Source organism: Nothoprocta perdicaria, unplaced genomic scaffold (genome assembly GCF_003342845.1).
Source record: "Nothoprocta perdicaria isolate Ctin4 unplaced genomic scaffold, notPer1 scaffold_42, whole genome shotgun sequence".
Classification (NCBI taxonomy): domain Eukaryota; kingdom Metazoa; phylum Chordata; class Aves; order Tinamiformes; family Tinamidae; genus Nothoprocta; species Nothoprocta perdicaria.
Genome location: NW_020455666.1, coordinates 4,200,373 through 4,226,798, shown reverse-complemented (window position 1 = coordinate 4,226,798; position 26,426 = coordinate 4,200,373). Strand labels below are relative to the sequence as shown.

At 45.9% G+C, this 26,426-nt stretch overlaps 1 protein-coding gene across 1 annotated transcript in view; it reads left to right on the top strand.

Moving 5' to 3' along the window:
- BICD2 (BICD cargo adaptor 2) overlaps nt 1-26,102 on the top strand; it is a 52,116-nt gene extending 26,014 nt beyond the window's left edge. Inside the window, exons 2-7 of the mRNA XM_026046005.1 lie at nt 2,562-2,774; nt 15,292-15,444; nt 17,676-18,128; nt 19,086-20,105; nt 21,157-21,308; nt 25,647-26,102. Coding sequence (XP_025901790.1) covers nt 2,562-2,774; nt 15,292-15,444; nt 17,676-18,128; nt 19,086-20,105; nt 21,157-21,308; nt 25,647-25,953 — 2,298 coding nt within the window. The 3' untranslated portion in view covers nt 25,954-26,102. The remainder of the gene's footprint in view (nt 1-2,561; nt 2,775-15,291; nt 15,445-17,675; nt 18,129-19,085; nt 20,106-21,156; nt 21,309-25,646) is intronic.
- Nucleotides 26,103-26,426: the final 324 nt, after the last annotated feature.

Here is a 26,426-nt window from a genome sequence, read left to right as displayed (position 1 = left end):
TTTCTAATTAAATCCAGAAGCTGAAACTACAGAAGCAAGAACAGAAATCTGAGTGTCTTTTAGTGCTAATTAATCTTCTGATGCTTATTAATATGCCCTGATTAGTTTAATGTTGATGAGACATACTGATAATCAAAGTGAAGTTGCTAGGAGGAAAGCTTAAAAATGGGGGATTTTCATTTAGAGGGAGCAGAATGAATCTTGCATGATCCCATTTGAGAGCCGCTTGCGAGCAGGATTCTGGCTTGCTGCCCGAGCTGCTCTGCTCAGGTGCAGCGCCGGTGCCGCCAGCCGCGTGGGGCTGGGCACGGAGCCGGCCCCGGGAGCAGAACCTGCTCCTGCTTGGGCACCGCGAAGGGCCGCGCGCGGGAGCCGGCCTCGCGCTTAGCTTGTCCTTCTAACCTCAACAGACCAAAAAATGTTCTTTTTTTTATTTAATAAAACACGACAACAGCATAAGCTGACAAAGAAGAAAATTGTTGTGTTAGAATATGTTTTAAGACATGGTATTTATTGCTGTAGGGTATTATTGAAGCCAAATAAGGACATAAAGACAAGAAAATCAAATGGATATTTTGCATGGATAACTAAATTTTAATAGATCCTCYAAACTTGTATTAAGCCTTTGCTTTGAAGCTTAAGACAGTCACCATTTCTGGAAGGTTGGGGGTTTTTCGCACCTTTCTCTGAAGCATCTGTAGGATGTAGGAGGCAGGATATTGGATTAAAAATGCCTGGTTTCATGCAGAATATCAGGTTTTGTGTTCAAATCCTCCCTRTCAGTAGTGGCTGCAGCAAATGGTGAAATTCTTTCTTCAGTTGTTAGGCCCGAGGTTTAGCATCTGCATCTAAAGTTTTAAAAGCATATAATCATTACTCTGAATAACTTATTCCTGAATGAATTACTAAATTACATGACTGAATCACGCTTGGTGGCTGATCAGATGGGGCTTTGAGTAGCCTGAATTTACAATAGGCCCAATATTGGCAGGAAAACGGTGCCGCTCCGCTGGGCGAGCGTCCTTGTCACAGATGCAAAAAAATACAGGTCTGCAAAACATAGATACTAATTCTTTATGCAAAACGATAGTATGTTTGAGAAGTTCTTATGTAGTTTGAGTTCATTTGTTTGAGAGGGTCTTCTTTTGCTACCCCTTTAACATTTATGGAGATGTTGGGTATTAGGCCTTTAAGCTGCTTTGTTGAAACTCATTTGACAGCGACTCGCACAGATGGTGCTTAACTTCCGTCTGAAACGTGACGCTTTGTAATTTCCCTTGGGTGYGCTCAGTGAATCTGGCTGCATTTCTCCCATAGATATTTGTCTTCTATTTCTCCGATTTGCTTCTCTGAAACTAAATTCAATCTGATAGCAGCAGCATGTGGGTACCTCTTACAGTAGCATAAGCTGGTCTGTTCTGTGGCTTSTTTCACCTCTGGTATATTTTATATATATCACGATGTCATTAATGCCTCTGCTCTGATATGGAGAAGCAATAAAATACTGCAAACTGCTTGTGTTCAAAGCAGATTTTTTTTCCCTGCGTCGACAGTGTAGTTCTAAAGAATTAGCAAAAGATGGTTATCAAAATCGTAATACATCACTAAGTGAGTATTATTGCTCTGTGCTTGACTTGCCTTAATGCACAGTGTCGGTGTTGGCAGTGAGAATGTGCTGTGTGGGCACTGGCACCTGGAGAGCTGCCGTGGCCCCTGGGAGCGCCGCGTCCGCCTTGCACGTTCCGTTTAAAGGTAGCAGTCATTAATCTCGTTGGCTTCAGTCCATCTGCCAGGCAGACTCCCTTACGCGTAGGTGCCTACTTAATGTTGCATTTTTTGCTTTGGAACAACTMTTAGTGGAAGGTGCAGCAGGGCACTTTAAGGATGCTCCAGCAGTGGGGTGTCTGTCCAAGCGCTTGCTTGTGCATTGGAGGGCACTAATGAAAGCATCCCTGGGCAGAGCTGGAAACATCATGAGAACYCCCAGAAACACGGAGGAAATAATAGATAGTAAAAAGATGCACATCRAGTCAGACAAGGTGCATGCCCTGCTGCAGAAGGCAGTTGTGCGCGTGCAGCCGGAGGGGCTGCAGGGGTGAGGAGCTGCGATGGGCWCTGAGCCCCCTCCCGGGAGGAGCAGGAATGCCCTGCGCTCCTCATGGGGATCGGGATCGGGAGGAGGAGGAGGCGCGTGCAGGCCGAGTGCCGCGATGAGCCGCTAATGCGAAATCCCTTTCAGTGACTGGGGCTTTGCAGAAATACATCTGACCACCTGTAGGGAATAGGTGCCTGTAGAAATGTCTGTTCATCTCAGTTTGTGTGTTGAAAACACAGTCTGTCTTTAACAGCACTGTCCAGTCAGTAGCTTGTTGCTTCCTCCTAGGCGGTTTTTATGGACACTACCTGYGTGTCCCATGTAGGATGTCTGTCTRGGTGATTCATGTGACTTGCAAGAGGCCTGTGTTGACCCTTTGTGCAKCATCTAAAAGTCTGATTGAGGTAAATAATTTCAATTTAAAAATCTGCATTTACTAATAAGAATTGTTTTCTAACTCTCCTAGGCTTTTGGGCAGGCCCATACCAACCACAAGAAGGTAGCAGCAGATGGAGAGAGCAGAGAGGAGACCTTGATTCAGGAATCGGCTACTAAGGAAGAGTACTACATGAAGAAAGTTATGGAGCTGCAGACAGAACTGAAGCAGCTGAGAAACGTCCTTGCCAACACCCAGTCTGAAAACGAGCGCCTTAATTCTGTTGCCCAGGAGCTGAAAGAGGTAAGGGAAGATGACCGTGCATATCACAGCTCGTATTGTGATTAGACATTCTTGGCCTGTGTGGCGTTAAGGAAGATGCTGGGCTTGATCAGTATCTGCTTATCACTAGCAACTGGTAAGGTGAGTTTTGTCCCCYGAGACTTCAATCAAGTGTTATATCCGCATGTAACTAATTCAARGATATAGTGAGTCCAGCCACTTCCATCCATGGAACCAAGGTGCTGGACCACAATGGCTAAAGGCTGAGATCTTCCTGGTAAGCTTCCTGTGCGAGTTAAACAGCTACTCATTCTGGAGCAGTGCTGCCTTGTGTTCCAGGTCATTTGGCAGGAATGTGACTCTTAGCTTAAAATATTTTGAACAGTGCAGTTAGGTACAGTATCTCTAGCTTAACAAGAGTCTGCATGTTACAGAAAAGATAGCTTTTAAGAGTTCAAACAATTGATAAAATATAGACTAGGTAAAATTTTTAAAAGGCTGTAAAACATAGATGGTGAACAGTTACTCCACAGTTATTCCATCTGAGATTTTATGTATTTTCCTTTGAAGCATTGAGTATTTGTCTCTTGGAGTTGAGATAATCCACCAGTTTGGTAGGTAGCTGTTCCCTCCCAGAAGGAAGTTACCCAGGTGGCCATTATGTGGATAATATTTGGTGGCAAAAATTTGTGAGGCACTGAAAAGTCTTAAGATGAGTCTTTCTGGAAAAYGTAGGTTAGCTTTGTGGAAAAGAGGAGGTTCAAAACTGCCTCTTTAGGGTATAACTGAGGGGGAGATTTGGTGGATAAGCTGTGACAGGTGATGGTGTGAGTCAGTCTAACTCTTTAATTCCTTGGGCCTCGACTGTGGGATAGCAGACCTGGAGTGGATCCATGCTGGTCTGCTTAGCCAGCAAACCAGTTCCTGCAAGCACATACAACCCTGTCTTTATTTCCCAACTTTTAAGAAGAGCTTGAAAGAAAAGCTCCCCACCCCAAACCCAGCATTAGTCCGTAGCGGATTCCAAGAGCAGTCTAAAACATGCTGAATGGTGGATTTCAGTCCAGCTCAGTGAGTCACAGTAGTTGAAGATGATTTTCTTTTTAGATACTGTCATGTTTCAACTGCTTGACCCTATTTCCTTGGAGCTGCAGGTTGCTTTACACAAGGTAAGGCTGAGCCAGTCTGCGAGGYGCTGGGGTGTTTCTCCTGCACTTTGCCATTGCAGAGCTGCCCTCGTCACACGTAGGCTCCTCTGCGTGATAGGGAAGTCACTCTGTCTGGGAGCTCCCAGTGAGAGCTCAGCAACCCACCAGGAGGGGAAGTGGGTGATGTCAGTTTTCTTGTGGAAAATAGACATTTTTGCAAAAAAAAAAGTTTTTTTTTTTTTTTTTTTCCATTAAAACTCTCTTCCTGACATGGGCAAGATGTTTTTAGTTACTTGAATGGAAATCACTGCTGAAGATTTCCAGAACTGGAAATCCATGTTGGAATTGAATGCTTTTAGTGATTGTAAGCCTAAAATGAAAACTTTTACAAGCTCCTCTGTGGGTGACTATGATAAGCAGTTGGTTATGTAGCTAGCTGATAGGATACAGAATAATTCTGTGACTGTAGCTTTTTTTTTGGGGGGGGGGAAGGTAATTCTTTAGCAACTAGGAGATAATTGAATGCAGCTCCTCCTGGGCTGCAGAAGCAGTGGTGCTGGTCACAGTGTGAGAGACGGACCTTGAGCTGGTCAGCTGGAAGAGCATTCCAGACTGAGCGTTTGAGACGCTCTCATTCCTTTCATGCGGGTGTTGTGAGAAGAAATAAAAGTGATGAGTGGCTTTTGGAAGGAGAAGAGTAACATTTAGTACACCTGGAGTTCCTGCAGCAGACGCAAGCAGTTTTGACGCCTTCTATTGAATTATCTAAGTTGGGCCTGCTGYGACGGGCTGACAGGGTGGCAACCAATTATGAGTTTAACGGCTGTCATTAGCCAGCTCAGCAGCTCCTGTGTCCTGGAAGAGTCATTGCAAGGAGATCTCYGGAGAAATTGCTAATTGCTTCTTCTCTTTGATCTGTTTTTATCTCTCCTGAATCTTTGTGGCACCAAAACAGATATCATAGATGGCTGGTTTGGGGGGATTCAGTCATCTAGTAGCCATGCCCAGGTATGCACAAGCTGGAAAATGAATGAGTAGTACTTTCCTGGGGAAGCAGAAGGGTGCTGTGATTAGCTAAACTGTAGAAGAAAATGTAGCTTAGTATGTGTTTTGGTGCATTAGGGAGAAAAATGCGGGACGTAACGTATACGTGATACATATATGAATACGTGCTATTATACAGTAAGTACTGTGGTCTGCGGGGCTGCACATTGTTTCAGGGGTTCGAAGGTGACGAGGTGCCTGCGCCACGCGGCTGATGAGCTCTGCACGCGCTGCGGTTGCGGCGCGTTCGGGGCACAGATGTCAACAGCGTTTCTCTTCCTGTAATGGCTGCTGCCTGGAGAGGCAGGGCTGAAAGGGGAAATAATGCTGCCAATCAGGGACATAAAAGTCCACAACAGACACTGAGTATTTTCAGATGTCAGGTTTTGCAGTGGGACTAGTATGGATGCTTCATAGACGTTGAGTCTTTTTACAAATAGGTTTTCAAGGTTTCCATTAGGGCTAAGATTCGGARCATTGTGTGGGAGCGAAGCTGGCAGCACGCTTGCTGGGGGCATCTCTGCATTGTCTGCTATAATTAAATTGCTCCGTGCAGTGATGCTGGTTCTTTAGTCGCGGCGGCTCCCTGTGCCCTTTGCTGTGACCCTTAAGCCTGCCGAGTTTCTGACCCCGATAACCAGTGGAGAGGAAAAGTCTCTTGTATACAGCCTGCCTCTCTTAACAGATTTAAAAATCAATATGCACAACTGAAAGAGAAACTGGAAACRCGCTAATCAGGAAAAGAGTGGCTTGAAATAACTTTGCAAGCCATTAATTAAAGAGGTTTTTTTTTTTTTTCTCCCATGCTGAATGAAAACTGCTCACGCTTGGCAGCAGCGTGATTCTAGGCTGCAGAAGCTGGGAGATTGCTTTGTTTGGCCTGTGCTTGGCAGGATTTCCATTAAAGCAGGCAGCCCTTGGCAATATTTCCAAGGAAGATTTGTTTGGGTCAGTGGGGTGTGGGCTTTGTTTTATTTTTGTTTGCTGTATTTTTTGACAAAAGGGAAGCACATATAGTATCGTATCCCTCAAAGCAGCACTGGAACGTGCTGGGGGGGAATGAAACCCGCGGTTTCTCCTAGCAGATTTCCAGCTGCTAGACTGACTTGGGACAGCATCCCAAGATTTATTTTCCAGTCACATACAGGAGGTTTTCAGGGCACAAGTTGTGACARAACATCGATCAGGCAGAGGCACAAAGAGCTGGAGAATGTGCCCGTAGTGTTGGACATAGCTGTGCGAGGCTCTTGTTGCCCTAGCTACTGTATTAACATGTTTTTTTTTTTTTTTCCTTTTTTTCCTTTCTCAGGCTGTATTTCGGTGTTCTTGCACATAATTTGGCCTACTTTAATGAAAATGTGTTGCTCTTCTGCCCTTGTTGTGGGTGAGGTGCACGGGGGTGCTGGCTCCCGCAGTCCCAGGCACTCGGGTGTCCCTGGCCGCCCCGGAGCCGTGTCTCCTGCTGCTCCCACTCGCTTGGAGCCAGCGCTTCCCTCTGAGGTGCCACCTCTGGCACGGCGGAGCGGCCTGGGCTGCCCTGAGGAAGGAAAGGGGCGAGCGGAGCGGCGAGCTGCGGGTCACCGAGGCCACGAGCGCAGAGCAGGGCGCTGCTGCCGGCAGCGCACAGGCCTGCCTGGAGAGGGCTGCCCGCTGTCTCTCCCACCGCGCTCCTGCAGCCTCCCTTCCTGCAGGGATTGACGAGGGCGGCAATTGTGACTCGACAGCTGGTTTGGATCGAGCTTTTGAGTGTAGCTGAGGAGGATGATGATGTGAGAGCTAAGTGGTGACCATGCGCAGAGACAGTGTCTCAGTGCAGCACCTGGATAGTGTGGGGATACCCAGTAGCGTGGTTGGTGGTGTCAGCACGGCCACAAATGGGTCAAGAATTGGCCATTGCCACTTGGGTGGTCTCAGTGTTTGCCCCAAAATAGAGACCCTCACGAAACAGACAGGAGCCTTGTCCTTCCCGCTCCTTCTCCTTCGGGCGCTTGCGCTTCCTCTGCTGCTGTGGGAAGAGCTCTGGAGGAGCGAGAGCCACTAATGGGGTCAGGGGAGGCTTCCAGAAAGGGTGTAGTCACTGCCTGAAAGGTCCGGAGGCTGCGTCCCCACAGCTGTGTGGCAACTACAGGCTAGCTGGGACACGCTGCTTGAGGCTCGGCTGGGGAAGGAGGCGTCGGAATTCAGACCTCGTGTATGTGAGGTAATGGGCCTGACTCATCAGAGCGTTCCTGCTGCTGGGCAGCTAATGTGAGCTGCCCAGGGAGCGTCCGAGCCGCCTGCTCTGCTGCTGGAGCCTGCAGCTCCTCTGCGTGAAAGGAGGCAGAAATAGCCTGTGATGCAGCAGTAATGCTTAAGGATGTGTCCGTTGATCTCCCTCTTTCTTGTTTCTTATTTTTCTTCTTTTTTCGCATTATCTTGGTCCCTTTCTCCTAGTGGCTCTGCCTCTGATTTAATGTGAATGTTAGGCAGCGAGTTCATTTAAAGAGAGAGAAGAAAAAAGAAAATGCTAGAGATGTAAAATTCATGTTTTTCATGTACAAGTCACTGTTGTTGGTGAGGCGTTAGTTGGAAAGGATGCTGATAAATTAAAAGGAAAAAAAACCAATGCCTTTGGAATGGGAGTGAGTGCTGGGAGATCCTGGTTCGGCAGCACTAACCGCGCTAGAGCCCGATGAAGCGTTCACCCAAACGGCCGGTTTTAGGGTGCAGCCCCGCGCAGAAGGAGCGCGCTGGGGCAGCACCTGCCCTGGCCCCCGCTCCTCCCGTCGCGCCGCGAGGCTCTGCCCAGCGCCGCCGAGAGCCCAAGTGAGCAAACACTGCTCGTTATGAAGGGGGGTTGTAGGTGTCGTTAGCCTGAGTATAAAGCAGCATCGTAGGTATGGCTAATTTGGGTAAGTACCCTCTTTGGGATTTGCTTTATTAAAATTGCCTGGAGCTCCAGGCTGGTGGTTGTGAGCTGATTGTGTCTCCAGAATTGCACACCGCAACCGAAGCGCTCCGAGCACCCAGGAGGGGCAGGACTTGGGAAATAGGCCACTCGTGCTGGGAGTATAAATTTAGCCAACRCTTTCATCTAATGTTTTACATAGAAATTAAGCCAATGGAAGGCTTCTAATCTTTGATAATCATGATAGCATCTGCTTTGTGGATATAACTGTAAATTATTTTAACTTTGTGTCTGAGAGGTTTGTGGTATCTAGTGCTCAAGTCCCATAAGCTTCTTGGCCTGGTGCTGCTGTGTGCTAATGTTAAATATGCCTGATAAGATTGTCACTGATGGAAGTGGTTAATGGGGGCTTTAAACACACCTTTAATATCAGAGCAGGAAATATGCRTAAGAAAATAAACGAGCCTCCAGCAGACCTTTTAGCAGAGGAAGGTAGGCTTCAATTAACAACAGAAACTTGTACTTAAAGCTGTTTAAAAGTAGATGTGGTTAGTGGGCATTTCTGGAGAGGCCAAGTTGCCGTGGGTTTGGAAGGGACGTGGCAGCAGAGTGAAGCAGCTGCAGGCAGGCACGCAGCACGTGTAGTCCCTCTTATATCACTGAGGTAGGAAAATTTTGGTCCATAATTATCACTAATTACCAGAAGGATGTTTTAAAAAAATTACCACGGAGAAAGCATTAGAAATTATCAGCAAGCTAGGAAAAAACAGTCTGTGAGAACACTATAAACATGGTTTGGCTTGATTAAAGGCGAGAGGGACTACTCGGGAAACGGGCTGGCAAGGGCGGCCGGGAGGATTCCCGCGGAGCGGAAGGAAGCGGCGCTGCGTGCCGGGCGCCTCCTGCCCGCGGCGCTGCCGCGGTGCCGGCCGGGCCGAGCAGCCTCCCCGGCCGCCAGGGCCCGGCGCGGCACGAGCGGTTGCAAGAGCCCTGCCCATGGCTGCCACGGCTCCCGGGAGTTTGCCCCTTCCCGAAGCGAGCTGGGCTTGGATGAGGCTGGCCTCCAGCAGCAGCGGTGCCCTCCAGAGGAGCAGCGGCTCCCTGCAAACAGAGCTGTGGGTCCGTTTCTGGATAACCTCCCTCTCGCTTTCCTCAGTTTCCCCTGTCTTGCCGATTGCTGGCTAGAACCCCCCTGTGCCTCTTGCAGGCAGCTGACCAGCCGGTGTGGGGCTCGGGCCCCGGGGCTGCCTCCTGTCTCTGTGCGTGTCTGCGAGGCCCTGGCGGCAGCCCCTGCACACAGCGGCTCTCGGCTCTGCGCCCGGCTGCCTTCCTGCCTGGCCTTCCTCCCGGGGGGAGGCCTGGAGGAACTGAAACCGACACTTGTACTTTTAGCAACTGAAAATGAAAAAAAAACACCCAAAAAGCAAAACGAGACTCTTCAAAACCTGCTGGCCGAGGCCGCAGGCAGGCGCAGCTCTGATGCGGTGCACGGGGCTGCGCYGCCCGTGGAGCAGCTCTGTCCAGGGGCTGGGGGTGCTGGTGCCCTGCTCTCAGACCCTGTGTCTCCAGCCTGCGCTCCCTCCACTGCTCCCTGCTTTGCAGGGCTTTCAGGRAGGAATCCCAGTTGTGGCTGTGAGTTAAGGCAAATATTTTTGAAAACCAGTTGAGTTGTGTGAGAGGTTGCTCTGGGGTTGTGAAGGTTGCCAGGTGTCCCTAAACCTGGGCCTGTAGGAAGTTCTGGGCTTTGAGGTCATAGGAGGCAGCACCTGGGCTTAGCTGAAATGAAAAGATGTCTCGCTCTTCACTTAAATAGTACCACTCTCCTAACCCCTGTCCAGCTGTGCGTCCTGCCCTGCATATTTGTGCTGTCACTTCTTCCAAATCTTTGGAAGTAGCGTGTGGGATGTGCGGTCCAGGCTTCTCTGATTCAGCTTGAATGGCAGCACTTGTTTCAGCGGAGGTTTCATGTCCCCTCTGCGGGTGACACCGAGGGAGATGTGGAAGGTGGCAGCAGAGGGGGACGGCGCAAGCTCCAGCAGTGGCTCTTTGCTGATGCCCTGGGTGCCAGGGACCCCTGTTAGAGTTGACTCCACCAACCTTCATGGAGGGAAAAGATGAGAGCTTTGTGAAAGCTGTGGTGGGGCTTGGAAGGGTTAAATGTTTTCTTTGTGGCAGTGAAGGACATGGAAAGCTGCCAAGCATTTGGATTTGAGATTTGAAAAGCAGCTGGAGTTTAACTGCTCTTAGCAAGCAATTCAGAGCAGGAAGGGGGAGACTGTAATAATAATGTTGCACTGTGCCATTCGTAGCATTATCATTAACTTTGGGTCAGCCTTTTCCGTGCAGGTTCCCGCGCGTGGCCGGGATTGGGGTGTGGGGGCCTGGTCACCCAGCACTGCCAGGAGAGCGGGCGGCCCTGGAGAAGCACAGGGACGGACCCACCCCACACCCCTGCAGCCCCCAATGGCTCTGCATTGATAAAGCATGACTTTATGAATGGTGGGATCGCTGCTCCAAAAAGGAGCAACAACTGACTTGTTCCAGTTTTAAAATGACCTGTTTTGAATGAATTAGAAAAATGTTATCCTCCGATCTCAGGGGCTTGGCTGCTGCTAGGCTTTCGGGCATGAGGGTAAGGATCCTGRCTCCCACTGTGCTGCTGATCGTGTTCAGGAGGACCCTGCGCTGCCGCTTTGCAGCCTTGCCCTGGAGCCCAGACCCTCGTGGTTCCCRGTTAGCAGTTCACAGGGAAGCCCCACGTGAGTGCACAGCTAAAAGGTGGGAGTCAAGGGGGTGCCAGCCCAGGGTGTTAGCTCTAATCCAAGTTGGATCACATCTTGAAATGCATAGTTAGTAAGCAATGCATTAAGCAATTGAATGTAGGTATTTTAACAAGACTTTGTTGTTTAAAAAAATTAAGAGATCTAAATGGCCCCAGGATACACTGTTGTAACTGTGTCTTGGTTCAAGCCTCTCTAATACTGTGCAGAGAAGAAATCTGTGACTGCAATTTCTTTGTTCTCTCTTCTTTAATGTCACAGCTTCACAAAGCTTTTTATTTAATGATTTGCAAATTACAATTAAAAATCTGGAACCAAGTACTTAATGGTAGGGTACCGCCCTAGTAATCACAGCTGGGGAGGATTTGAGACAAAAGCCTGTGTTGTAAGTGGCTTTGTTCTGGAGGGAGCTCGGATGTGAGGGATCAGGTAAGAGGCCAAGCAGGAGGCACCTCTGCTACCCGAACTGCTGTCTATAGAGGTGCAGCTGAGYGGCCTCCAGTGACACTGCAGAACTGGTGGGATCCTTAGGAACACGAGGTGCTGAGCGGCTGCTGTGGCCTTCGTGCCGCTTTGGGCAGGAGAGTAAACAGGCCGCGAGCTGCATGTGCTGCACGTGCTGCATGTGCTGCGTGCCCAGCGTCACCGCTGCGCTCTGTGCAGGAAGCTCCTCTCAGAGCCTGGCCTGTCCCCTCTGTGTCCGGGCTCTCCTGAGCTCCCTCCGTCCTGCCCGGGCACAGGCGCCTCTGCTCTGGAGAAAAGTGACAGGGGTGGCGCTACCGCTGTGTAGGGTTCATCTCTCTCTTGGTTTTCCCACTGACCCCAGAAAGTATTAAATGTAATTAAACCTTAACATTAAAAAGTAGCGAAACATTATTTATTCCAGCTTCTAACTGAACTCAGAACTCCTTTGTTGGTGTGAAACTTGCCAGTCACACTGAGACTTATCAAGTCTAGCAGCTTTTCAGGAGGTAGCCCGTGACACGCCAGGGCTTGCAGCAAGGGCACAGAGCAGAGTCTAAGCAATAAGATTTAGGATAATGGGGATTCAGGTTTTTTTTTTTTTTTCCCAGTGGGCTTGTGTGAACAAGACACCAAAAACGTATTTGCAAGTAACCCTAGAAAACATTACAGCCCTACTAATTCAAATGGTGATTTTTTTCTGCTCTCTTTTGCAATATTTCTTTTGTTTGTACTTGTGCCATAGAGCTTCTCCGAGAGCATGTCATTTTTGCTGCCACTTCTCTGAACTATTTTCTTAATTTCACACGTGCTGTTTGGAGTAGAGGACACAGGTGGTATGGTTAGAATAAAAGCACTGCTTGTGTCTAAAGGATTATYCCCTTCTGCTGTGCAAGGTGCAAGACATCTGGATATGTGTGTCTCAGAGGGAACAAAAGCATCAAAGCTATAGTAAATATTTAGGAAGTAACTCAGTGGCTGCTGAGTTCCAGCGGCCACGTTGGAAGCTGAGGGGATGGGTGGATGACCATGGGGACCTGCTCCGTGCGCCCTGTCCCTGCTGAGTGCAGGCTCTGCTCCGCACAGGACCTGGCACCAGGGGTGTGCGGGCGCTGTGCGGACCCGGGAACGCCGGTGTTCACGGGAGAGGAAGGAGAGAGATGGGAGAGGTGTTGGGAAGGGGGAGGTGGAAGCAGCTTCTCTGCTGTGGCCCAGGGCAGAGGGGCCTCCCTTTGGGCCCCGACCCCGCTGCTGCTCCGGAGGGCTCCCGAGTGACCCCCATTGTGCCTGGGAACCTTCAGCTTCCCAAGCCTTGGGAAGTCTAGCAAGCAGCTGCACCTAAAGGAGCTTTCCACCTTTTGCTTCTCAAATGTTTATTTTCTCTATCTATAATAAAAAATACTATTTAAGGGTTCAGCATTTGAAAACTAGGGGAGAAGGGAGTTTGGTTTCTTGTGCAAAAATTCCTTCCAGGAGCATGTTACATTCCAGCCTTTAATTATAGTTCCGTGCTGTTCTGCCGCAGAACTCCTTTCCTTCAGGTGTCTAAAGGCTGTATGTACAAGGAGGCACAATTAAAATTGCATCAGCAGCTCATAGTTTGTCTTGTAATTTGTTAGATGAATTAACACTTTGGATGTAGTAGAGCTTCGCAGTTCAAATCTTGAGCTAATTGTGCCACTAGTGTTTTGTGTGGGTGAGATAGCTTACTGTGGGGATGTTTTCCTGGAATAACAGCTGCGGAAATAGAGACAAAATTCAGACAATCATCCGAAGTGCCTCCTGCCAAGCAGTGCTGAAGAAGATAAGTTAGGTGAGTTTCCACAGAACAGCCTTCCCAGTTTTCATGCTCGAGCTGAGTGAGATGTCTGAGGGATGATGGTTTTTAATTTCCCTGCCCACGCACATGCCCGTCCCCCGGCAGCGGCTGAACGCGGTGGCGCCGCTGCTCCCAGCTCCACTGTGCGTCGTCCAAAGCGCCTGCCGCCTCCTCTGTGAATCTTCTCTTCTGCAATCGCAGTTTCTGGAAGTATTTATTGCTTGAGGCACTAAATGTACTTTGTATGTAAGTACATACTCTTTCCTGCTCTGTTGCTTGGGCTGGAGGAGGAATGAAGAATTCACAGCTGAATAACTGAAGCATTAAAAATCCCTAAAATCAGAGGAGAATTTTGTTTCAAACTTATCTGTGGTTCAATTACCCATTGAGTTTCCAATGTTCTTGACTATAAAAGCACGTATGAGGACATGTACAATGTATGTTTGCCTTTAAATATATAAATGTGATTTTTTTATAATATAAAAATCTGATAAAGGAGGAGGCAGTAACTGCTTTTCCTCAAAAAAAAAATGAACAAACAAAACCCCCCAAACCAACGATTTGGTTAATTATGTGCAATAGCCTAGGACCCGATGTAACCCTGCAGCTTGCAAGCATGCAGATTTATTTGGCAGTAAAACGCCAAGAGCAAAGTGASTGTGTAGCTTGCTAAGCAGCCAATAAATCTAGGTTATATCTTCCTTCCTTGGTCAGGAAACAAGGCAGCTATTTTTAAATCTGGCCTTCCTGTGCACACTGGAATAAAGTGATTTTTCTTGCGCTAGACACAGCCCGACAGTTCTTTCCCATTAGCTAATGGGGTCTCGCTGCTGCTCCTGGTGTGGCTGGGGAGAAGAAGTTACCACGGGCGTTTGTGCCAGCCAGTCTGGGCCTCCGTGCCCAGGACAGAGTGGCACCGGGGCTGTGTGTGAATGGGCCCGTAGACATGAAAGTGTGTTTTGAACTTCAGTGATGTTAAAAATGCTTTTGGACTCTTTAGTCCAATTTAATAGCTTCGGAACCGAAGCCACGTCGTCATCCAGGTAATAACACTAGGCTTGGATGGCCACTTAGTGGACTTGAGGGCCATCCAAGCCTAGTGTTATTACCTGGATGACGAAGGGCTTTGGTTCCAAAGCCGGTTCTGAAGCTTCATTATTGGTTTCAATAGTGACTCCCTGCCTAATTTGGCTTATTTCGGCCAGAAGCTTAATGAATCTGCCAGCAGACTTGAGGTGAGCAAGCAGACTTGGCCAAACCCTGGTTTGCTGGGATGTGCTATAACCTCAAAGCAAAAATGCCTATGGGGTGAGGTGGGGCAGAGCCTCCCAACACTGACACTCTGGACCAGACGCTTCTGTGGTTGAGAAATGCAAGCGCTTTGTAGGAATGAGTAGAGATGTTGTATGTTTGGAGCGTGGCATACAGTAACACTTGCAGTGTTGCACTGTAGCATCTGCTTTTAGCCAGTAATAGTTATTTTAGCTTCTCGGCGTGCTTGCAAACTGTGCTTTTGTCTTTATTGCTACAGGTGAGGACAAAAGTGCTATAGTTTAATCTCCTCCTGTTGTACGAGAGCTATAGTTTCAATTTAGTGGTCTTGTGGTTATGGGTGACTCTCCCTGTGTGTTTAGAAGATGTGAGATCCAAGCTGGCCTGCACTCCCACCATAAACCTATGGGAGCCATTCAGGCAACCGAGTACCCGCTGCCTCGGTAGTGCGAGTGTCTGTGCATGTTCATGAGTGAGCTGAAGAAAATCTTACTTCATATATATTTCAAACTAATGACATTTAAATAAAAAAGTATATATTAAAGTCTTGCACAAATCTTGCTCTAAGGGAATAGTTTTGAACTTGCCGCAGATGCTCTTTCTTTCTACCTGTCATCTTGTGTTTCTTTCATTTGAGTTTTAGCTCAATGTTCTTCTCCAAAAAAATGTATTTAAATATTATTCCCAAATTATTGCAATTTTTGTCAGTGTTTGAGCATAAAAACTTCTGTGGAAAGGCATGTGCAAATCCAAATATGAATGTCGCAAGTGACTTGAATTGTCTTTCTCTTGTGAAAAGGTTTTCTTACTCAAAGGTTAGTGCACTAGGCATCTGACTCCCAATCTGGAGAATTTTTGCTGTTGCTTACAGGGAGACTTTGGAATGAATGTTGCTTTACCTGCCTGCCCATTAGCTTTCCTTTGAGGCAAGGGTAGAGTGAGGATTCACAAGGGAAACAAGGAAACAGAATCTAATTAACTGTGTAAATGACTTGTGTTTCCCTAATTTAATTTTGGTGGTGAGGGGAGGTTTGTTTGAATAGAAGCCAATTGATTAGTTTTAGAATTAAATTGTAACTGTAGCTGACTAAGCACTAATGATTCTGTTTTGTTTGTTTTTTTCCAGGTCAATCAGAATGTGGAAATTCAAAGGTCCCGTCTGCGAGATGATATTAAGGAGTATAAATTCAGAGAGGCACGTTTGCTGCAAGACTACACGGAGCTCGAAGAGGAAAACATCTGTCTCCAGAAGCAAGTGTCTGTCCTGAAGCAAAATCAGGCAAGTTTTCTCAATAGCAAGCGTGGCTGTAGTAGCACCAATCAGTTCCTGTACTGCAGCACGTGCTTGTCTTGTCTGAACAACTGCTGCTCTGTTGAGACTAGAAACTCCCATCTTGTAGCACAAAGAGATGTCCTTGATGTCCTGCTCCTTTCTGACTGTGTTCCCACATGATCATGCAACTTTATTGCTTCTGTTTTGACCTCCACATCCTTTCGTTCCCRTCTTGTTCTTTGTTGGAAGTAGCATCTTTAGGCTTTGCTACATTAGTTTTTTTTGAGCCCTTTGCAGTACCTGCCTCTTCTACAGTGTCTGTGACTGGTGTAATTCTCAACATTTATTCTTAATGACACTTCGTGCTTGCATTGCCTCTCCAGTTCTGTGCTCTTCCTCTCTTCTAGCTGCTTTCATAAAACATGGACCACTGTTATAGTTGCTCTGTGCTGTCAGACCTGTGTGACTGCACTTCTGAAAAGTCACATTTAATTGCACAGTTCCAGCTATCTTCAGAGTCTTAGAAAAGAAAACTGCATTTTTGGAACAACTCAAGAATTTCCCTGAGTTATCATTTGCAGAGGTAATTAGATTAGACATGGTCTTTAGCTTGATTCAGTTATTTAATCTATCAACCAGAGTCTAGCTATTTTTCTTCCTCAAGTCCATGCTATCCTCAATTGGGAAAATATTGTGATATATCTGAAATAAAAAGCTCTTGAAGAAAACAAGAATTTTACTTCCATCTGTGAGCACATAACAAAAGCTTGTTAGAATTTGCTCTTTTTTAGTCATATCTCTTTCTTAGGGAGCTAAACAGAGCTGCCCTACGAGTGAGGCATGTGGGATACTGGATATTTTATATCCCTCCATGTCAACGTGTATTATTTTGGCTACAGTGTTGTGCATCCCTGCCCAAAAGGGAGTTACAAGTTGGACCATGGATCTCACCTGATCATGATGCTTGGGATACCCTGACATCGTGCGGCTGGGATGAAGGGGCCGTCACCCTCTGTTGGAAGATGTAGCAGATTGTTGATTCTAACCCATGTGTTAACTGCTTCCGACTTCTGTTTGCCCTCCCTTCCTCTTTTCCCTGCCCTCATTCATTGTCTTGGGAAGTTCCCAGYGCTGTGTTCACACTCTTGACTGTATCCAAGAATGCTGCCAATCTAGGCAAGCCAAACTTAACCTCAGATGTTATCTTTTGAGCTACCTGGCTTATTGACTACTGTTCTTGTGTGCCTGGATTCTTTGAAAATATGCTGTAGTCGTAAATATTTGGACTCAGTGGGTATATTTAGAACCAAGAGCAAATACTGTTTGTGAAAAATGGATGGTTCTTGTTTTTATTACCTCGTCATAATTTTGCTTGATGAACTTTATTATCAACAAAACAACTGAGATGAACAGAAGAATGTCAAATTTTCCCAGCTTAGAGCTTTCAAATCAGACCCGACATGATTGGTTCTTGGTTTTAAAAGAAAACAGGTGCTGCTCAGCACTACCAGGCTGGTGTATAGCAGCATCTGAAATTCCTTGGACTGTTGGCCAGGCAGTTTTCATTACCTTTCCCACTGCTAATTGTTGGTGGTCATAATTTCAGCATACAGAGGGTATAAAGGACAATTTTATAGCTAAAGAAATTTACAGTACRCAGTCAGCCTCGTGGTCCTGCAGCATGAAATCTGATTTCCATCCTTTTCAAGATGAAATGATAGCAACAAAAGTAATGAAAAGTTCTATTTTGAATGTGTAAAAGCAGGATTTTACCTCTGAGTGCCTCCCAACAGTTCTAAGCCCAYTGGCATATTCTAATAGCAGTCTAGTAGTGCATAGCTTTGGGATCCCAGGGTTTGAAAATGCTGAGATTGAGTTTGTGGGAAGGTTTGTCAGGGGATTTGTTAATCAAACATAGAAGGAGTTTGCATAATGTGCTGGGAAGCCTGTTTCGTGGTGCCTCTGTATCACACACTGCATCTCACAATTTACCTTAATTAAGCTGGAGTACATCATCTCATTTACCAGTTCCCTGAGAAATTTTGTTCCTGTTCTTTCTGAAAGTGGATTAAGCAGGCAGTGTGTACAGTCATAGTACAGAAATTAGGCTCTTGAACCGAATAAAATAAAATGTCCTTCTTGCCATGCTAGGGGAAATGTACACAAAAAATATAATTACTGGTACCTTGCAGGCAGACATTTCCATTACAAGTTTTCTCCCCTTTGTATATCCCCAGGTGGAGTTTGAAGGTCTGAAACATGAAATCAAAAGGCTCGAGGAGGAGACAGAGTTCCTCAACAGCCAGCTGGAAGATGCCATACGGCTGAAGGAGATCTCTGAACGGCAGCTCGAGGAGGCCCTGGAGACGCTGAAGACGGAGCGCGAGCAGAAGAACAACCTTCGCAAGGAGCTCTCCCATTACATGAACATCAATGACTCCATGTACAACAGCCACCTGAACATCTCTTTGGATGGACTGAAATTCAGCGATGAAGTCACAGAGCCCAATAATGATGAAATTATGAATGGATTCGAACAGAACTGCCTCAGCAAACTTAGCAACGGCAAGAATAATACATCCACCCCCAAGAAAAATGAAAGCTTCCCTCCAGCTCCAAGTCTGGTTTCAGATCTTCTGAGCGAATTAAATATTTCTGAAATCCAGAAACTGAAACAACAGCTTGTACAGGTAAAAGTGTTTCCAAAATAATTAGGTGCTTCTAAGCAGTAACTAGCTGACTGAATTTCAGGCTTCTCACCTTATGTGGTCACTGTACAGTTTGAACTATATTTGTAGAACCTCTGGATTTCTCTGAGAGAATTTGAGGATGTTAAATTCTTGTCAGTGGAAATCCATACCTCTCTTGATCCAAAGAAGACACAAGTCAGTCATGCCCTATATTTGGAGGAGTGTCAGAAGGCATTTTCTCTGCAGTAAGTGTTGTGCCTAYGTATCAGGTGATTGGCAGCAAGAAGCACAACCAATGGCTGAAGTATTTTCTCCATAAATGCTAACCATTCAAGACATCTTCATCTTCCAAAAATGTTTCTTTTTGTAAACCCATGGAAGACCTTGTGCGGGATGAAAGCTCCTGCAGTAATGTAGTTCATACAATTAACTCTATGTTGAGCAGCCTATTTAGTGAAATTAAACCTCTTCACATATGGTATCTGAGAAAATATATCATAGATATGTAATATCTGTTTTCAGTAATTGAATAATATGCATTCTTAATGTAAAGCATTTCTGTGTTATATACAAGTTTTTGGCAGGTTCGAGAGTTTGAAGGAAAGCGCATAGTTATGTTGCCTAGAAATCTTTTAAAATTACCTTGTCAATAATTAMAGAAATGAGCTTTTTAAGTAAAAGCTTTTGTGGATTAATTGATCTCTAAAGGTCCCCTCCAACCGTAAGGATTCTGTTATTCTATGATTTTGGGAATGGAAATGACAGATTTGGGGAAGAACACTATGTTTGAGATAGCTTGGGAGTAAATAAAATATCTTTTTGTATAATGTGCAAATCATCAGGTTTCTGTAACCACAAGGATTTTGGCTGTGGCTAGCTTGCTTTTCTTGCAATAAAATAAAGGCAATTATGTAATACTGTTTCCTGTAAATAGATGTCTGTTTTCGTGCATTTCAGATGGAAAGAGAAAAGATGAACTTGTTAACTACACTCCAGGAGTCTCAGAAGCAGCTGGAGAATACGCGCGGAGCCCTCTCAGAGCAGCATGAGAAAGTTGGCAGGCTCACAGAAAACCTGAATGCCATGAAGAAGCTCCAGGTCAGCAAGGAACGCCARTCTGCCCTTGACAACGAGAAGGATCGAGACAGCCATGAAGATGGAGACTACTATGAAGTTGACATCAATGGGCCGGAGATCTTAGAGTGCAAATACAAAGTGGCTGTGGCAGAGATTACTGACCTGAAGGAAGAACTTAAAAGCCTTAAGGCCAAATACAAGGAGTGTGAGTCTAAGTATGAGGAGGAGAAGAGCAGATATGAGACTGACAGCCAAGCTCTCACTGAGAAGATCACCTCCTTAGAAAAATCCAGTAGGCATGACAGAGAACAGGTGGCCAGGCTGGAGAAGGAGCTGAAGAAAGTCAGTGATGTTGCTGGAGAAACACAGGGCAGCCTCAGTGTGGCCCAAGATGAGCTGGTCACCTTCAGTGAAGAACTGGCCAATCTGTATCACCACGTCTGCATGTGCAACAATGAAACTCCRAACAGAGTGATGCTGGATTACTACAAGGAAGGTAAAGGAGGACGCAGCAGCCCAGAAGCTAAGGGAAGAAAATCTCCTATTCTTCTTTCTAAGGGGCTGTTATCTATAGAGCTAGGAAAGCCAGAGAGTGGAAGCGGCGACACCAGCCCGTCTCCAGTGTCATCTCTGCCATCTCCTGTGTCAGATCCTCGGAAGGAGCCAATGAACATTTATAACTTGATTGCTATAATACGCGACCAGATCAAACACCTACAGGCTGCTGTGGACAGAACAACCGAGCTGTCCAGACAGCGCGTTGCCACCCAAGAACTTGGACCAGTAGTAGACAAGGACAAGGAAGCTCTCATGGAAGAAATTCTGAAGCTGAAGTCCCTGCTAAGCACCAAGAGAGAACAGATAGCGACTCTAAGGACTGTGCTAAAGGCCAACAAACAGGTAAGCAGGGTCCTACAGGCATAAAAGTTACGGTCACAGGAAAGAAGGTCGTGAGAGCTTATCCTTGAGGATGTACTGCCATTCCCTGAACTCAGTAGGCTTTTTGTTGCTGGTATCTGAAAAGACTGAGAAGCTGAGGTGTGCTACTGTGAAGCAGAATGCCAGGGTTTTGGCTAGCTTTGGTTTATCACATATTATTTTTTTGTTTGAGTTTAATATTAGCTTCAGTCTAGGATCTATTTAAATTATATTGAATGCAGTAAACCTAGAATGAAGAGCTAGTGATTGTTTCCTACTTGAAAGAATTCTGACAATTTCCCTTAAAGTAGTTCCTAAATGTATATCCTCTCCTCTCTCAAATTGCTTACTAAAATAAACCTTCTCAAGAGGAGGGTGTGATATAAGAATACGGTTAATAGAAGAGGCAACAAAAGTAAATCTTTCCTCAGAGGTTGGACAGTGCCACTCAGTACCTGTTAGCAATGCAGTAGATTAAATAACTGTCATGAGAACATCATGTGGCTACGTGATGTCTCCTYGGAAGGTAATGCAAGCTGAAACTGTCTTGAGAAGAGGAAAAAGAAATAATTAGATACTTGAGGTTTTTTGCTCATATTTTCATATAAAAGTTTTCCAAAATAGAAGGTATACAAAATGCTCTTTGAAGGCTAGAGAGCTGTCAAAGCTTTTGTTGATTATGTATCAATATAGAGCTAGTAAACAGATTTTTTTTTATGTTATGGGTTGAATTATGAAGTGTCTAATAGTTGGAGATAAGTGCCACTAAATGTGTTTTCTGTAACTCCGTAAATACTGCTGTCATTTCCTTGGTTAATGCGAGTAGGAACCCTGTATATCTGATCTCTTTCCAGTATTCAAAATGCCCTTTTATTTAATCTGCACAAGCAATTGGGCAGAAGTGCAGCATTCCGGGGCTAAGTGAGCGTTTCCTTACGGGCATGGCCACGGGAAATGCCTTAGCCGAGCGCTCGGTGTGCGAAGGGCTGCGCTAACAGGGACCTTTCCACCTTTCCACCCCGGTGATCCCCAGACTGCAGAGGTCGCCCTTGCCAACCTGAAAAGCAAGTATGAGAACGAGAAGGCCATGGTGACGGAGACGATGATGAAGCTGCGCAACGAGCTGAAGGCTCTCAAGGAAGACGCTGCGACCTTCTCTTCCCTGAGAGCAATGTTTGCTACAAGGTAACAACTGTCCGGCCCTGAGAAGGGTCTCTGCAGAGTGCATCCTTCCTGGCGCGTGGGTGGGAAGAGCAGGATCTCCTGTGCCAGCAGCAGGGCTGCCTGTGTCGGTGTGGGTGGGAGGGTGCAGTTCCCAGGGTTGTTGCTCGTGTGTTTGTCTGTGAGGTTATTTCTGCAGATAAATCCGTACTTCTTCTCTGGTCAGGGAAGGTTCGCAGCTTGGCTGCAGGCAGAATGCATCTCCCTGCTGTCAGCAGCTCTTTCCTCCAAGTATTCGTTGCTTTGGTAAGGTAGACTGGGAAGTTCTTMGGGTTCACTGAGGAGATCCTTGGAAATTACAAGCAGCCTGGTTTTTAGGTTCTAGTCAAATATCAGTATTTAACAGCCCAAATTATTTAGTAATCATTGTAAACAACCTGATAAAGGAGCACCTTATAACAGCCYATAGCAAGTCTGATTTCTTCTGTGGCCAGCAGGTTTGTGTCAGCAGAGACACGTGCTCTGGGTGTTCACCCTGCTCTGCTGATGTGTGCTGCTCTGGGAGGCAGCCCACTGTTGCATACAGATCTGTATTTTCCATAGGAAACCTCCCGTTTTGTAGGATGCGAGAGAAGTTGTAACAATACAGGCTGGCCATGGAAATAGTAACTGACCTAATTTCCTTCTTAAAGTAGGTTAATCCTACTAATTTGACAATACTCTCAGCTATCCTTAATAAGGAATGAAAATACTGCAGGACCTGAGCCTGGAGACAAAGGCAGGCTTGCAAACCACAGATCATAGCCCCCAGTAATAGGGTGCTGTTGAGGCTGTTGCATTGTTTTTCACAGCATTGAGCTTGAAATTAAGCTGTGAGACAAAGGAATAAATCAAAACTTCCCAAGACAAGTGCTGCATTACATGCACACTGCAGAGAAGTGCAGGCACTAACTGTGCTGTTCAAGTCCAGCTTTTCTTTGTCAACGCATGAATGTTGCTCTTGTACATACAAACAGACGAGAGCACTTGGGCCAGATTAAAATCTGAAAGTGGAATTTATCTGCTTAATTAGGCTCTAGTAGCTATTTATGTACCAGTGTGTTACAGTCCAGGGCTTTGGTGTTCCATTAGTAAATTCTCTCTGCACTAGCAGAAAGATGCAATCACTTCTGCCTGTAAAATGCCAAGAGAAAATGAACATTTGTTTTTGTTCTACTTTGTCAAGCAGGTTTGCACTTACTAATAGGCAGCTTGGGTGCTGCTAAATGTAAACGGGGGGGCAGAGGGGAAAGGCTTGACCAGGCAGCAYGTGTTCATCAGGCTGAAGCTGCAGCTTTATTACCAAGATGTGAAGATCACAGAGGAGGTAGGAAGTAGTGTTATATCCAGGTGCAATTGGTCACATCATTTTTATTTCTAGTGCAAGTCTTTGTTCAATAGTGAATTCAGCTGTAGCTATTATAAAGTATATTGCACATTAAAGCTTAAAAGAAGTATGCAGAAGTAAGGCARTACAGACTTCTGTAGGAAGTAGTGGTCTGCAGCTATGGAAAAGGAGATAACCCCATTGTCATGTTTTAAAGGATTACTTGGCTCCAGATGGCATTTTAATTTCTCATAATTATAATCAACATACAGGAGATATATATATTACATGCACACACATRCGCACACAMACACACACAGATGTATTTTTCACTCTGTGTAGGTACTTGTTGGTGGCTTTTTGGTATTGTCTTTTAATCTAGCTGATGTTTACGTAAACCCCTATTTTTGTTGCTGTTAATAACCAGTGATTAGGAAAGAAGCAACATCAAAGCTTTCTGTTCAGTATCCACTTAGAAACATAAATGTGTAAATGCACAGCAAACTTATGCTAACTTAATGCTGTTTTTTAAGGCATAAAAACTCGATTATTTTTGTATCAAAGGTGTTTTTAAAACAAAGACATTTTGTATTCTGCCTTTCTAATGCTTTTGCATGTAACATACAGGTGGGAATTTTCTCTGCATTATAAGAATGAAGGATGTTGTGTCATTGCATCTGCAGAGCAGCGAAATACACGTCAGCCCAAGCGAGCTGCTGGGGCCGCCCGCAGTAACGCGTCGAGGTGACGTGGTGGTTCCGGGGGCTGTGCTTGCTCACAGTGCTCGGGGAGGCTGCCCTTTCTATTYGAGCAAATGGAATTGGGAGCTGGACAACAGCAGGAGGCAAGCGGGGCAAATCCCAGCCTGTGTCTGCTCCCGGGAGAATCCCTGGGAGCTGGGAGCACTGCTGTGTGGGTGAAATGCTGCTCTGCAGCCTGCAGCGYTCCTGGGCCCCTCTGCCAGGGGAAGGGGGGGTTGGTTGGTTGTTTTCTGTATCTTTTCCTGTGACTTAAAGTCCCGGAAAGCAGGTTCAGGGTGCACCCTCTGCGTTCACACTAGGTAATGCTTCTTATTTTAACCCATTCCCGTTATACAGATGAGAAAATAGTTATTGAGGTGCAATAAAAGTGGCTACTGTGGGAATGCTACTGGTAACAAAGGATCCTTGAAGAGGAAGGAAAAACTCCCTGTGCTGGAGCTGTAATGGAAGAAGCATAAATGGGAAATGCTAATTTAGATATTTAAAATGGTGAATACCTTGTCATTTTTAAGGGGAGTCATATGATGTTTTAAGCCTTTATGCTGGCAGAGAGCTTGATGAGGTAATGACTTTTACAATAACCTTTTGGAGTGAAGATTAGGCCTTTAATTATAGCTTAGCTCCCTTGCAAAGTCCTTTATTGCCCGCTAGGTGCTGACAAGCATTTGAGTGTGTTAGCAGCCAGCACTCGGATTTGGTGTTAAGTGACTGTCTTTGATCAAAAGGTGTTTGATTCATCGCAGAAACGCTGAGCAAGGAGGACTAGGAACATGAACATGACTGCGTGGGAAGTCCGTGCRTGGCCTTGTTCTCTTCCCGCCTCATCCCATGCAGGACAAGGCCAGGAACGGCCTCGTGGGGCGGCAGATTCCCTCGCGCTGGCCGGGGCGGGCAGGGCCGTGAGGGCCGCTCGTTCCCTGTTCGTCTGGCCTGGGAGCTTCTCCTCTGTCCCAAGCAAAACAAAAGAAACCTGAAAGCATTTACTCGATAGTGGCCCCAAATCCAAACCCCCCAAATCCACATGCTGTGCCAAGCTACACTGCAGATGTAGTCCATGCAGACTTTATATGRATATTTCTGGGCTGTATAATCTCAAAGAAATATATATACAGGTGTTCCTCTCACAAACAGATATAATTAGGATGAAGACCTAGTTCTGCTACTGGAAGTCAGGGGAGCAAATTTTGATATCCGGTCCTATCAGCAGAGCTGGTGAATCTGCTTGTGAATGTAGTTTTGTGTCCCACCTCTATCCCCAAGTCTGTTTTATGCTGATTAATGCTGATAAATCTCCCTTAAAGTCAGGGGCTTTTCCAGTTTCACATTAAAAGGGACTTCTGTTTTTGCTTTACATTGTATTTTTACAGATATTAGATGCAGCCATTGTAAAGATCTGTAGGTGTCAATCAGAATTTATTTCTCTACCTATAAGTGTAGTATGTTCATGTACAGTAAACTTGCATTTACACAAGATCTTAGTTTTTAAAATAGCTCATGATGCACTATGCAAGTTAAGTAGCTTCCAAGCTCTGTGGAAAGGGCTGGAGATAAAGCAGCTTGCAGGCAGCCATACCATCCCCACAGGCTCCGTGACACGCCATTCCTTTGTTAATTGTTTCAAAATTAAATTGTACAGTGAAAACAATTATATAATGGCCACTTACTGTAGACAAAACAGTAATAAAATACTAATTATAACTTCTTATAAGGAATCAGAGTAGGTTAAAGTGAAATTATGAAGGCACCTCCCTTTAAAAAGGCTGTTTAGTCACCACTGGAAATCTTTTACTGGAGACTGTCTGAAATAACAATGTATGAAGTTTAGATGRCGGTCATGTTAGTAAGGGTCCTTTTGCAGATCTTCCTACAGCTCCTCTCTGGCTCCATTTTCAGCCTAGGGCTTGGAGCTGATGTTCTCGGGCGGCTTTAGAGGATAGTGTTATTTTTTAGACATGAGGACTTTTATACCAGCCTCCATACCTTCATTTTCCAGGGCTGCTGTTGATCGTGTACATGGGAAAGGTGTGAACCTCGGCGCTGAGTGTGCCGGTGCAAGAGCCCTCGTGCAAATTAACTGTGCTTTTCTCTAGGTTTGGCCAAAGTCCCTTCTTACAACGGTGCATATGCCAACAACTGCAGACCTGTGGGACTGTCTGTGCTCGTCCCACCAGACACAGGGTTTCCTGTCTGAGAGCCGGGCACGGGATCGCTCACGACTGCCGCGTGTCGTTGCAGGTGTGACGAGTACGTCACGCAGCTGGATGAAATGCAGCGGCAGCTGGCGGCGGCCGAGGACGAGAAGAAGACGCTGAACTCGCTGCTGCGCATGGCCATCCAGCAGAAACTGGCCCTCACCCAGCGCCTGGAGCACCTGGAGCTGGACCACGAGCAGTCCAAACGGGTGCGCACAAAATCTGCCTCCAAAGCCAAGAGCAGTAACCCTAGTGTAAGTCATATTCGGTCCTGTGGAGACAGGTCTGAAGGTGCTGTCCTTAATAACCAGGTGTTTTGTAGCGAGAAATATAAAATTTACTGTGACTAGGAGAGGTGTGTAGAAGAAACGTATTATGCATCTTATTTTATGCTGTAACGGTCAGCGCAGATCCCCACTATCTAACGTCGCGGTGAGTTGACTTGTATTAGTATGTTGTTAAACCAGGTAATACGAATTGTATTATGGTGGTCTTAACTGTAACTAATTCGTAAGTACGGGGATGCTATTAACAAGTTAATAGTGGAAAGGAATTAGCTTTTTCCACAATTAACGTGTATGGGTTTAGCTATTTATGGTAAGTGTTAAAGGTGTATACCTGACATGCTATATCTGGTGTTACTAACTGTAGTTTGTATAGCACAAATGTGATCCTTTCTGCAGGGTTGCGGCATACTTCAATAAATGCTTTCACAGGCAGAATCAAACAGAAAACCTCCCTTGTTAGTGTGGCTTAAGAAGTGGTGAAAAGCAAATGTTAAGATTAGAGGTATGTCTTAGAAATGCAGAGCATTTCAAAACTG